This window comes from Saccopteryx leptura, chromosome 2 (assembly GCF_036850995.1).
Source record: "Saccopteryx leptura isolate mSacLep1 chromosome 2, mSacLep1_pri_phased_curated, whole genome shotgun sequence".
NCBI lineage: Eukaryota > Metazoa > Chordata > Mammalia > Chiroptera > Emballonuridae > Saccopteryx > Saccopteryx leptura.
In genome coordinates, this window is record NC_089504.1 from 356324762 (window position 1) to 356338688 (window position 13927).

The 13927-nt window shown below is 55.7% G+C and overlaps 1 protein-coding gene across 7 annotated transcripts in view; it reads left to right on the plus strand.

Annotated features, from left to right (window-relative positions):
• The window catches only part of MSI2 (musashi RNA binding protein 2), a 416189-nt gene that overhangs the window by 265200 nt on the left and 137062 nt on the right, over window positions 1-13927 (plus strand). For all 7 annotated transcript variants that reach the window (XM_066364640.1, XM_066364641.1, XM_066364643.1 and 4 more), the window contains exon 7: window positions 4067-4115. In XM_066364640.1, the coding sequence (XP_066220737.1) occupies window positions 4067-4115 (49 nt within the window). The remainder of the gene's footprint in view (window positions 1-4066; window positions 4116-13927) is intronic.

A 13927-nucleotide genomic window follows, 5' to 3' on the forward strand; every position in this document is an offset into this window, starting at 1 on the left:
AACAGCCCCGTATGTAAGGCCGTGTTTTTCATTCTATTCAATCTTTGTATATTCAAATTCTCCCCGTCTTGGCTCTTGCTGTTCTGCCAGATTTCCACTGCATTGATGGCTTCTCTGAATTAATGTGTTTTGCAATCGGTGAAAAGTTTTCTCTCCCCCGAAGCGCCGGGACTTACCCAGATTGATTTTTTCCCCTTTCTCTTTCCTCTCTTGCTACTTCTTAGATGTTTTATTTTGTAAAGTGTTAATAGAATTTTTCTTTCGCCCCGACACTTTATCTATTCAGGGGGTCGTTGCGGGTCCCATTGTACGACTGGACTATAGAGGAAAGAGCTCTATTCTTTCCAACAATGGTTGCCCTAAAAAATATACACAGCTCCTCCCCGTCGCTCACCAGGGTGGAGCAAACGCGAATGTCGGGAGGGCAGCGTCAGAAGCCGACCAGACTTCGGAAGAAAGAGAAGGGAGCCAATTATGCACTGTTGAAAAGGGGGTTTGAACATACATGATTTTAAAAATTCAAAATATTTATTTCCTAAGGGGATCCGAGTTTCAGTATCAAAACATGGCCAACACAGAAGGGAGGTGTCTTTTTCTGACTGTTTGACGCTTCTAGCTCAAAATAACGACTTGGCAAACATCTCAGAAAATATGGAGATGGGTGCAAAGCAGATGTCACATTTACCTGGTGATACCCAGCAGGCTTCGCCCCCCACCCACCCGCACCCAGGCATTGGAATTCTGATCGAGGCCCAGGGTCTGAATCTGTAACACCATATGCTCAGCTGTGACTGCTCTGTGTACAAACAGACCCATTGGTCTTCTGGTGGTTTTGCTTGAGTGGGACTCGGGAGACAGACGGCGCGTCGTGTATGGCTTTGGCGGGCGCGTGGGGGACTCGTCACGCCTCCGGCCGGGATGGGTCTGCCGAGGGCGTCCTGCCTCCAGACTAGCATCACGTACCCCGGCCAGCCTGGTGCCCAGGAGAGAGAGGGAGGTGCCTGCCAGGGGAGCGGTCATCATGCAAGGCTACTTCCGCCCAGTAACTGACTTCAGAAATGGGGACCAGAAGGGAAAGGCCCCAGGAGCCTGTTTGTTCAGGCTTGGTTGCTTAGCAACAAAATGGGGCCCTGACTCCAGAAGAGATTTTTAAGTGAGGCCAGACCCTCCAAGGCCTGTGTCTGGCTTGCCTACCCCCTCTTCCATTCTTCCCTTGACTTTGCTTTTTCCCTTATTATATTTGATAGCGTCTGCAAAAAATGGACTTGATTTGTCTGGAGGCACTATTTTAAATCTGGTTGTACTGCTTCACCCAGTGTCCTCCCCCCTCCCCCCCATCGGAGATGATCGTCTGGGAGGAGTGACGAATGAAGAACCGATGATTTCTTTTCCCGCCTGCTCAGCTCAGACCCCAAGCTCATCCGTGAGCCTTTGAGCTCCGGTGAACAGTGGGTCCTTCCTCACGACCCACACCCGCTGAGACGGCTCCAGGCACAGAGCCCTTTGAGCTCCGGTGAACAGTGGGTCCTTCCTCACGGCCCACACCCGCTGAGACGGCTCCAGGCACAGAGCCCTTTGAGCTCCGGTGAACAGTGGGTCCTTCCTCACGGCCCACACCCGCTGAGACGGCTCCAGGCACAGAGCCCTTTGAGCTCCGGTGAACAGTGGGTCCTTCCTCACGGCCCACACCCGCTGAGACGGCTCCAGGCACAGAGCCCTTTGAGCTCCGGTGAACAGTGGGTCCTTCCTCACGGCCCACACCCGCTGAGACGGCTCCAGGCACAGAGCCCTTTGAGCTCCGGTGAACAGTGGGTCCTTCCTCAGCCCACACCCGCTGAGACGGCTCCAGGCACAGAGCCCTCTGCCCAATCCTTTGTCCACTCACAGACCACATAGCTTGGGTGGAATTTTTACTACCAGCTTTGGGCACAAAATGAATGCTCACCTGGCCAAACCAGGTAGAGTCCCCAGGTGACTAGCTGATTGGCTAGGACAACACCTGCACTTGTGGAACAAGTCAAGGATTGGATCATAACTTGTTAAAAAGTGGAATTCAAAGCCAAGTCTAGCTCAGTAAGGGTGAGTTACTTAAGCTCTCCGTGGGAACAGAGTGTGAATCCGGAAATCTTTTGGCTAGAAATGTCCGAAAGGGTTGCGGGAGACCTGGGAAGAGAGGCGAAGGGTGCCTTGGCTATTTTCTTCTCTGGGGTGTTTCTGAGAAATGTTCTTGCACCAATGTAGTCGCACAGATGGAGGGCCTACATAACAGAAGTGCATTTCCCCACGATTCTGGAGGCTGGGAGTCCCAGATCGAGGCAGGGTTGGTTTCTTCTGAGGCCTTCGTGGTTTGCAGATGGCCACCTGTCTTCACCCTGTACCTGACTGTCTCTAGATTTCCCCTTCTTTCTCCGTCCTCCCCAAGAGACAGGAGGAGAGAGAGAGAGAGAAGTATCAACTTACAGTTGCTTTCACTTTGGTTGGACACTGAGCTTCTCTTGACCGGAGCCAAGCCAGTGTTTCCTTGCTCAAGCCAGCAACCTTTGGGCTCAAGCTGGTGAACTTTGGGATCATGAGGACGATCCCCCACTCAAGCCAGCAACCCTGCACTGATAAGCCTGTGCTCAGAGCCAGTGACCTCAGGGTTTTGAATCGGCAACCTCAGCATTCTGGGTTGACGCTTTATCCACAGTGCTACCACAGGTCAGGGCAGACTTCTCTTCTTAAAAGGATACCGATTGTACTGGATCAGGCCTCACCCTAATTAACCTCATTTTTACTTAGTTATCTTTTTAAAGACCCAGTCTTCAAATGTAGCCACATTCCAAGATACTGGGGGTTAGGACATCAACCTGTGAATGGGGGTGGGGGGAGCACAATGCAGCCCGTTACAAGATGTTCAAGTTCCATTGTTTATAACTAGAAACAATTTAAATATTCATCATAAGGATAATTAAGCTATAGCTTCTCAGCCTATAAAATATTATGCAGCAATCAAGATAGTATTCACAATACCTCACACCCATTAGGATGACTACTGTTTCTTTAAAAAAAAAAGAGAGAGAGAAAGAAAAGAAGTGTCAGCCAAGATGTGGAGAAACTGGAGCCCTTATGTGCCGTCAGTGTGCATGTAACGTGGTACAGCTGGTGTGGAAGCAGTGTGGCAGTCCCACAAAAAATTCTTACAGAATAGAATCGCCATATCATGTAGCAATTTCGCTTCTGGGTGTGTACCCAAAAGAAAAGAAAGCAGGGGCTTGAAAAGATATCTGCACACCCAGGCTCATAGCAGGTTATGCACCATAGCCGAACCTGAGTGTTCGTCAGGGGACGGGTGATAAGATAAATGTGGTGTATGCACACAGGGGGGTCTGTTCGAACCTCGAGGACGCCGCGCTAAGTGATAGAAGCCAAGCACAAAAGGACAAATGCTGCGTGATCCTACGGACGTGAAGTGCTCAGAGCAGTCACAGCCACAGCGCAGGAAGCAGGTGGTGCTCGCCAGTGGCCGAGGGGACAAAGGGAACGGGGGTTATTGTTGAGTGGGTATGGAGTTTCAGGTCCACAGCTGGAGGTTCAGAAGCCAGATGGTGGGGAAGGTCGCACAGCATCGTGGGTGTATTTGATACCCCTGGACTAACTGGGGACTTAAAAATGGTGAAGATGGCAATTGCTATGTTATCTGTGTTTTACCATAATAAAATAATAAAAAAACACTAGGATAGTAGATAATGTAGTAATCTGGGACTTGTTTTCATTATTGTAGTGTTATATGTCAAAAAGAACAAGAGAAAATTTCATATACATATGATTGAAACTAGATTAAAATAGATATCAATTTTTAAAAACCCAAAAATATAAGAAAATAAATATACCAGATATCAGCTGTGATCATGCTAGGTAGAAAGACCAAAAGACAAGTTATTTTTCCCCCCTAAGTCTTTGTATTTTCAAATACTATTTAATGAGCAACTGTGACCTCTGTAATGAAACCCTCCGCATATAATCCTTTTGTGTGAATTTTGTTAAAATTCCTAATGCAGGCTCTATTCTGTATTTTGTTTTGCAGGTAGAGGATGCAATGCTGATGTTTGATAAGACCACCAACAGGCACAGAGGTAAGAACCCCAGCTTACGAAGGCTGGCTCTCCATTGCTTCTCACCCCAGTTCCACAGACAAAAGGTTCAGTGACTATTCCGGCATTAAGCAGGTAGCGTTGACCCTCTGCTGAAGCTCTGTATTAATGGAGGGCCACAATTAACATAACGAGCCCAGATTCCCAGCAGTGCAAAAAACCATTTCCTTCTGGCTTGTCAGAAGGAATTATATCATATAAGCAGCCACACCCCACATAGTTCAGATGTACTTTTCTAATCCTGGCTTGCTTAGTCCTTGCTAAACCTCAGCACTCAGTGAGCCAAGGGGAAATTATTCATAGTAATTACTTAGTCGAGTTTCCAGTTTGCTTTGGAGGAGGTGGTGTAGAATCCCACTGTCACTCTAAAGAGCCAAAACAGGAAAAATAAACAAATAACTAACGGAAAGCCCTGTAGGTTTATTCGAGGCGCGAAGCCGGTGGGGACTAGGAAATGAATGTCCTTTTGTGCCCCTGGGATGTTTAGCGTGCATCTGCGCTCGAATTTTCTCTTGTGCTCTTCCAGTCCATCCATGCTTCAGAAAACAGGTCTCAGCTCGGGGCCTGTGAACCTTTGCAGTGACATCCAGAATGCTTTATGTTCGCACTTTTCTTGGGGGAATATTCCTAGCTTTGAACAGATCCTCCAAGGGGCCTCTCACCTCCGTTTCCCCAGCCTCCCTCCAAGAACAGGTTAAAATTATTGCTTTAAGCAGAAAATTGAATGAATCTAGAAAAAAAATATTCACCCCAGAGGAAGTAGGGTCAGAGGTTAAGGTTCAGTATTCTAGTCTCCTGTCCTCCGGAAGCTTCTGGCGTTCCCAGGTTCCTATTCAGGGGGCCTTCATGAGCAGAGCTTCCGAGGCAAGGCGGCAGGAAGCGGTGTTCCTGAGAGGCGCCCAGTGAGCGGTGTTTCCTTGCCACTTGGATTGCATTTAGATGTTTCTTGCGTTGTTTACATTCTTGCTGTCACCTGTGATTAGAAGCAGTTACCCAGCGCGGACTGTCTGTCTCTCTGTTGGGAGCGGGCAGGCTGAGGGAAAGGGAGGGAGGGAGTGGGCATCGTTTGTTGGCAGGGGCGGGAGAAGGTGGGGGTGCCCTGAGTGTGTGTGGGAGTCGACTTCCTATGCGTCATCGATGGCGTCCTCAAAGGAGGAAATGGGAAATAGGGCAGAAAACCGGGGTGTCGATGGTGTATATGTTGGGGCAGGCTGGGGAGGGGGTGGTGAGTGAGGAGTAAGGCGGGGCAACGGGAGGAAAGAAGAGCTTACAGGTCTAGAATGGCTGCCTGTGTCCCCTGCACTGCTCAGGAGTGGGAGCCGAGAGAGTGACAGCGACGTCCACAGACACCTGTGTGCTCACCCCGGCCGCATCTGTCTTTGTGGTTTCCACGTGTATTGTCTCATCACAGCGTCTCAGCGGCCTCAGGAGGGTTGTTGTATCTTTGGGAAAATCATGTAACTTCACTGTGCCTCAGTTTATTCATCTGTAAAATGGGGATGACATTAGTGCTTCCTATAGGATTGCTTATCGTCAGCTGTGCAGATGGAACTGCTCTTCTTACTCTTATTCTTCTTATTAAATTGTTGTCATCATCTCCATTGTGTTGATGAGATAACCAGGAGGGGTAAATGCCTACCTTCAAGGTCAGAGCAGATACTCAAACCTAGTACTGATGGTGTCAGACGCTGTTCTTTCTGTTGTCTCCACATGGGGACGGGTTTGTTGACAATGTTTTTCCGTGTTTATTTCCAGGGTGGGCAGGGCCCATCGGAGCGTGGCTCTAGTCTGGTGTTCAGTGTTAGAGCGTGCGAGCCTGGCGAGCCTGGAAGGTTCCCTGTGGCTCCTAGGCGGCATGGTTGTCATCTGTTTTGGGATATCAGTGAATGAAAAGGCTTTTAATCTCCCGCTCCGTGTCAGGGCCTGGGCTGGAGCAGAGATTAAGTCATCTCACCGGACCCTCACCGCTGGGCAGGGGTAGAGGTTTGTCCTCTGAGGGACCTGAGAGGGCCGGTGACTCTCAGTGTCTAGTAACGGACAGAGGTGGAGTCACCCTCGGGGCATTGGGCTCCCAGGTGCCGGGACCAGGTTCCCCTTATTTCTAACCCAGTCACCTCCTGCTGTGGGTGACGCCTCTTCCCTTTTTCCCAAAGATGCTGGGTGCAGCGATGGGGTGGCGGTCCCTCTGTGACTGGGTGAGGGAAGCGGTTCCTGTCGTGAGCCCAGTGCTCAGAGCAGCTGCACGGGTGTCACCGCTCCCTCTCCCAAGTCAGGGCAGGTGGGGGCGTGGGGCTGGGGGGGCACTGGGCAGGTGGGGGGTGGGCAGGTGGGGGTGTGGGGCTGGGGGGGCACTGGGCAGGTGGGGGGTGGGCAGGTGGGGGTGTGGGGCTGGGGGGGGCACTGGGCAGGTGGGGGGTGGGCAGGTGGGGGTGTGGGGCTGGGGGCGCTGGGCAGGTGGGGGGCTGGGCAGGTGGGGGTGTGGGGCTGGGGGGGCTGGGCAGGTGGGGGCTGGGCAGACGGGGCTGGGCAGGTGGGGGTGTGGGGCTGGGGGGGCTGGGCAGGTGGGGGTGGGCAGGTGGGGACGTGGGGCTGTGAGGGGCTGGGCAGGTGGGGGCGTGGGGCTGTGGGGGCTGGGCAGGTGGGGGCGTGGGGCTGGGGAGGCTGGGCAGGTGGGGGGTGGGCAGGTGGGGCTGGGGAGGGGCTGGGCAGGTGGGGGCGTGGGGCTGGGGGGGCTGGGCAGACAGGGGGCTGGGCAGGTGGGGGTGTGGGGCTGGGGGGGCTGGGCAGGTGGGGGTGGGCAGGTGGGGACGTGGGGCTGTGAGGGGCTGGGCAGGTGGGGGCGTGGGGCTGTGGGGGCTGGGCAGGTGGGGGCGTGGGGCTGGGGAGGCTGGGCAGGTGGGGGGTGGGCAGGTGGGGCTGGGGAGGGGCTGGGCAGGTGGGGGGTGGGGCTGGGGGGACTGAGCAGGTGGGGGGTGGGGCTGGGGGGGCTGGGCAGGTGGGGGTGTGGGGCTGGGGGGACTGAGCAGGTGGGGGGTGGGGCTGGGGGGGCTGGGCAGGTGGGGGTGTGGGGCTGGGGGGACTGAGCAGGTGGGGGGTGGGGCTGGGGGGACTGAGCAGGTGGGGGGTGGGCAGGTGGGGGGTGGGCAGAGGCCCTGGGCACGCATGGTCCTGCCTCAGCCACGCAGGACTGCCCTGGCCACCTTCCTCCTGCCCCGCCAGAGTTCCAGGGCCCTGTGGTAGAGGCTCAGAGACCCCTTCCATAAGTTATGGATCCAGAACAAGATGACAGAGGACAGGGGTGTCTTTTTCAGTAATTATTAAGAATTTCTAGATGACAGCAGAGTATTCAACCCAAAGTGGGGACTTCTGAGCATGGGGGCCGTGTGTGCTGCACAGGCCGCCCCCCCCACAGAACGGCCGGAGTGGGGGCAGCCGGCGGGGCCCAGCCCGAAGCTGCCGGGGCCAAGAAGAGAGGCGGCGGGGACAGTGTCAGGCAGGGCGACAGGAAGGCCCTGCCTCGCTGCCTCCCTCCCCTCCGTGTCTCGGCTGTGCAGGGGGGAGTCTGGACCCACTTCCCAGCCCCTCTGAGCAGCTGAGGAGGCGTTTCGCTCAGAACTGGGTGCTGAAGCTGGGGTGACACTTCAGTGAGTCAGAGCAGGCAGGCGAGGGAAGAATGAAAAGAAAAAGAACACATTGCAGCTGAAGTACAGCATGTCGACGGAGCAGCGGGCCTGCTCCCTGGCTGGTCGGGGTGTGCACGGGCCTGCTCCCTGGCTGGTCGGGGTGTGCCCGGGCCTGCTCCCTGGCTGGTCGGGGTGTGCCCGGGCCTGCTCCCTGGCTGGTCGGGGTGTGCACGGGCCTGCTCCCTGGCTGGTCGGGGTGTGCACGGGCCTGCTCCCTGGCTGGTCGGGGTGTGCCCGGGCCTGCTCCCTGGCTGGTCGGGGTGTGCCCGGGCCTGCTCCCTGGCTGGTCGGGGTGTGCCCGGGCCTGCTCCCTGGCTGGTCGGGGTGTGCCCGGGCCTGCTCCCTGGCTGGTCGGGGTGTGCCCGGGCCTGCTCCCTGGCTGGTCGGGGTGTGCCCGGGCCTGCTCCCTGGCTGGTCGGGGTGTGCACAGGCCTGCTCCCTGGCTGGTCGGGGCGGCGGGCCTGCTCCCTGGCTGGTCGGGGCGGCGGGCCTGCTCCCTGGCTGGTCGGGGTGTGCACAGGCCTGCTCCCTGGCTGGTCGGGGCGGCGGGCCTGCTCCCTGGCTGGTCGGGGTGTGCACGGGCCTGCTCCCTGGCTGGTCGGGGCGGCGGGCCTGCTCCCTGGCTGGTCGTAGTGTGCACGGGCCTCAGGTGATAAGCACAGGAAACCGAAGCGCTCCCGCGGCCACCTTGCCCCAACCTTCCCCTGGCCCGCGGCTGCCTGCGCTCCGTTGTCTTATCAGGAGGAAAGTGCTGCGCTGGCAGAAGCTGAGGGCACCTCTCAGGTGGGCGGGCCTCCAGTGTGCCTCTGATAGAGCCCCATCTATTGACCTCTCTGTGCTGTCACGGCGCCCACTCAGCACGCAGCGAACCTCCATCCCAGGCCCGCTGGGCAGCTGGGGCGCTGCCCCAGCCCCAGCCCCAGGCTGTTTGGGAACCATCTGTGTGTCCTTGGAGCTGTGACAGCTGCTGCTCCGGGGAGACTGCACGGGCCCAGGCCTGGCCTGGTCACGGAGCCCTGCAGGCCATACTTGTCATCATGAGACAGAGGTCAGGGCAGAATTTCCACTCCTTGCCCCACAGTGGCCACCTCCTGCCCCCATCCCCTCCCTGTTGGTCTTTTGGGGACAAGGGTGACCCTCAGTGACATCAGCCCAGAAGTTTGTTTCTGTTCCCAGAAGCACCGCCCTGTGTCCCCTCCTGTATTATATCTGCATGTGGCTCTGCTGGCACTGTGGGGAAGGAGTTGGGGGACAGGGGACAGTGAGCCCTCCCAGGATGTGAGGTCTTCCCACCTCTCTCTTCCAAGTGACACCCTTTGGGCTTCTGCCCTTGATGTTCAGTGGGCGGGACTTTTCATGACCTCTCTGAACACCTAACTCCTGTTCTGAAAAATACGGAATCTGGGATCAGTGAACTCCAGGACCCAAAGTATGGTTCTGGCTTTTAGCTTTTTAACCGAGAGAGTATCTAAGATTAATTCTTGTTATTAAATTTTTACTTTCCTAAGTAGAGGAGGGAGGTGAGCAGGTACAGGCTGGGTCCCTGAGGTGAGGATTAGCATCCAGGGATTCCCGATGAGGAGCAGGCAGAGGGGAAGCCTGGCTGTCGTGCGCTGGGGACTTCTGGAGGCGGAGCTGCTCCCGGTTGGGGTGAGAGGGCCCCCCTGTATACCTGTATGTTGACCAGTCATTGGAGGCAGACCACCCTGGGATGCAGATGTGACCCTGGGCTTGTACTGAGGAAATCCTGGAGGGGGTGGATCACAGTGGGGGGGCCATCTGCCAGCAGCATTCCCAGTGGACCCTGAAGGGGGGAGGGTCTGGGTGTCCCATCATAGCACACACTAGGGTGGTCCCGTGGGTCCACTAGCACTTACATACCAAGTACTTAGCACAGTACGCGCACATGCTGTTGCATCTAGGACAGCCAGTCACAGGCGAACCCCCCTGCCCCGAGTCCCCCAGCCTGTCTGACCAGAGCCCGGCGCTCTTGGCCACTCTGCAGGCACCGTGCTAGGCAGCGGCGTAGAGCAGGAGAGCTGCCGCTGTGAAGGGCTTGAGGGTCTCTTCTTTCTCAGACCGCCTTTGCGCCTACTCTTCCTGGTGGTCCACAGTGCACCTCCATTTCCAGGTGGAGAAACCGAGGCACGTCAGGTGCTGGAACGCCCCTTGGCAGGTTCTTATAGCCAGGCAGGGGCTGAGCTACTGGTAGAAGCGGGGCGAGGGGGGGGATGAGGGGGCTTCCTGAGCCCCGCCCAGCACTTCATTGCCTGGCCTTCCAGGAGGTCATCTGAGTGGTGGCTTCCCAGTTTTCTCCGAGTCATTTCATTTGCTCTCTGAAAGTTATTAGAGGTGGCCTGAAAAAATAGTGGCTGATCGTCAAAGGATTTAATCATGGGGGGCAGGGAGAGTTTGTTGCTTTATCCTTGCAAAATTCAGATAAGATCTCGGATTCAGCATTAGGTATTGATCCCAGAGTGGGGGTGAAGCCGGAAGGTGCTGCCTGCTCTGATTTGCTCTCTGGTTGCCAGAGGCTGAGAGGTGAGAGCCAGAGGAAGGGAGGGGACCGTGGTCTGGCTCTCTGTCCCCTCTCTCCCCACATCAGCCCTGTTTGAGCACATGGAACGCAGGCAAGCGGGTTGCTGAAATACCTCTCACACTCGCCTCCTTCTGGGGCGAGGGAGCCCCCGCCACGAGCATCATTCGCAGGGAGCCTCAGCTGTCCCTCCCCTGGACCCCAGGGCTCAGGGTTCATGAACCCTCACTGCTGGGTCGCCCCCATGTGTGTCACCCATCAGGGGAGACCGGGGTGGTCGGGGGCCCCGTGGAAAATGAGCCTGGTGTCTTTGAGGCGTATCGGATGCCTGGTGAGGGTCAGCTGGATAGGGAGTGGCGTCTGGCGGAGGACAGGAGACGCAGGGCCTTCTCCCTCCTGTGGCTTCCATTACCCAGCAGGTCTGTTTGCTCCAGAACAGCGCCCGAGGCTACAGAACAGGATACACTGTGAGAAAAAGAAAGATCAGTGTGATGGATGGCTCCTCTCCCAGCTGTTAGCAGTCGCTTATTAAGTGCGATGCTAATGGCTTTGGAGAGGAACAGCAGCTTGACACAGCCCCCGGCCTCCCGACAGGGCCCCTCGCTGTCCTGACCTCAGCCCTAGAGTGGTTTTGTGAGCCGCAGATGGTCCTCTCCCACCTTCCTAGGGTGGCTGGAAGTGCAGAGTGGTGGACCGTGTGGCCAGGGGCGGGGCGCGCTGCCACAAGGCAAGGCGGTGGACTCCACGGCGGACAGACCTTGGCTTCTCGCATGAACCTTGCACAACCTCTCGGCTCCGAAAGGGAGCTGGCTGAAGCTGCAGGCCTTCATCATTTGTGTAATCAGTTTATTTATTAAAACGGTGCCAGTAAGATGGAGCCGAAACTGGGATAGGAGATAATGCTTTTCTAAGGAGGAAAACCGCCCTTAATGTCCTGACTACCTGCCAGGCACTCACTTTTGAAATTGACTTCTGAAGTCCACACTGACTCTTTCATGTACACTAAAATGATTAAGAGTCACACCGTAATTATTTTTGAGTATTGGTGCCTATTTCCCATGGCGGGGGGTGGGGGAGTACATGTGAAAAGAGTTTCACCAAGGCTTTCAATTAAAACTGAAACAGCATCGCTTCATTTGCAGGCGTGGGATGTCAGAGACAGTGTGTTCCTGTTCTCCCTAACGGGTCCCAGTATTCTGACTGTTGACCGAGGGAGGAGGGGGAGGACTCGACAACTTGTAGATATGACGTTGTGCGAGGGAAGAGGTGTGTTTGACAGAGACGGCGCGCCCCCTCGGGGTGGGAAAGGGCCGCTGGATGGGGTGGAAAGCAGGATTGGGGTTGGCGGGGTCTGGTGATGACCCTGGTGCTGCTGTGCCAAGAGGGCATCTTGCAAAATTCCGGTGCCCACGGTCAGGGTCTGGAGCCAGAATTGCTGCAGGTCCACCTGCCCCGGGGGGCTTGTACCTTCGCATTTACTTTCCCACCTCTCAGATCTGCTCCTGTCCCTGTGCTGGTTCCTGGTGGTGGTAGGCAACCGTCACACCCCAGCCCCAGTCTGAGACACGGGCAAGGTAAGGGGTTTGTTGGAAACCTGTCAGCCAGTAGCGGGCCGTTGTTGGTACTGGTCCCATCTGCTCCTGAATGAGAAGCCAGCTGACAAGAAACCCGGTCCGTTGTAGACCACTAACACTGACAAGGGTCCTGGCCATCCAGAGCTCTCCATCTGGCCCGCAGTACACTGTGTGGCCATCAAGCATGCCATTCTTGGGTTCTTTAATGTAAGTTGATGACTAAATCGGGTTAGGTGATGATACTATACCCAGAGTTGTCTATTGTCAGTGTATCTATTATATTTAAGAAAGAGACTGGTACACTAGGACTCTAGGACAGACTGGGAATGGGGTAGAAACTCAATACCATCGAGTCTCCTCCAGTCCACTTAGATGGAAGAGACCGGGGGAGGAGGCTGGCAGTGATGTGGACATTAATTGCTGCTTTGGAGCACTTGGAGAGAGTTTGTTGGGAAGCAGTCACGTGCAGGCTTGAAGTCGGACACACTTGGGTTAGAATGAGGAAGAACTGACAAGGCCCACAGGACATGAATGTCAGCCTCTTCCCTCGCCACTAGATTCTCATGTCAGCCTCTTCCCTCACCACTAGATTCTCAGAACCTGAGGTTCTGTGCTTCCGTTCGCTCTCATTCTATGAGCAGGCTAAGTGGGGTAGACGTGCTGTGTGCCCTCCATGAGGGTGCATCCTTGTGGGGCTTCGTGCAGAAGCCGTGCAATCTTGCCTCACCCCTTTGCCCCCAGCACATGTCCCTCGAGGCCTGGACTGTCACCTGACCCATCTCAGGACCTCCTCCAGACCCCACAAGGAGTCTGTGAGGAACGGGCAGCAGTGGAGGCTGAGGGAGGGGAGGGCATGAAGAGCCACGGCCCCCACCCAGAGCCTCTTTCAGAGACCAGTCCCTGGAGCTGTCTGCACGTGTTATATTCTCATTAAATAAATACCATTAGCCTTCCCGAGAAATTGGTGCAAACATGACCTTGCAAATAACCAATTAAAAGGGCAGGGTTGAAAGGGAACGTGAATTTGAAAACATGGAGAGGAGGCCATTAAAGATTCCCGTAGATACCCCAGCCCTAGCGACATCGATCTGAGACCTTAATTTTATTTCTGACAGGAAAGCTAGGAATGCGCTTTAAGTTTTCTGGTTTTTTCCCTGAGCTAACTAAATTCCGGAAGCGCCCATTCCGGAGCTGTCTCTTGAGATATTAATCAACACAGTAGCTTGGTTCCTGTTCACCTGCTCTGCTCTGTAGAAGTGGAGGAATACAGAACCCTTAGCTCGCGGGCAGTGGGCTGGGGACAGGGTGCCCAGCGCCGAGGAGCTTGGGAACCCAGGGGGATTGGGCAGCCGGGCGCTGTGCATTTTCTTTAGCACAAGTATAAATCTTCAACTTCTCTCCTCTGGCATAAAAGCCCTGGCACGGAGAGGGCAGAGAGCTAATAAGTCTTCCTGCCTCCCCCCTGGCGGTGGCCCAGGGAAGCAGAAAGGGAGTGGGCCCGGGGTCAGCAACTTCCTGACCCAGAAATGATTCTCTGTAGAGAGGGACAATGAGGCTTTTGTTCGTCCCTGTTCCCACAGAGGCTAGGCTCTGACTCACGACGTGTTTTAAGATTCAGTGAGAGAAGAGTTGGAGGCCTGAGGAGAAAGGAGCCTTTGGCTTGGTGTCTTGATTAAAAGCACCCCCTTTCCTAGAATCATGGCATCGTGAGGGGCCATGGCAGGGTGGCCCAGGGGGACCAGGCGGGGGTGGCGGCCTCCTGCTGGGACTAATGGCTGCTAGAGAATCCCAGGTTGCTGTGCAGCTCTGACCTTGAACTTCCTCTGTGAGCCTGGGGCTCGCCTGGTGCTGTGTCACAGCAGGGGCCCTAGAAAGAGCAGCAGTTTTCAAGTTGGTGTACCTGGTTTCACTGCCCAGCTTCCCCACGGAGCCCCATGCGGCTCAGGGTGGAGGTAGCGCACCTGCTCTGCGAGAGGTCAGCGACCCCGCTTGGGAAAGGTC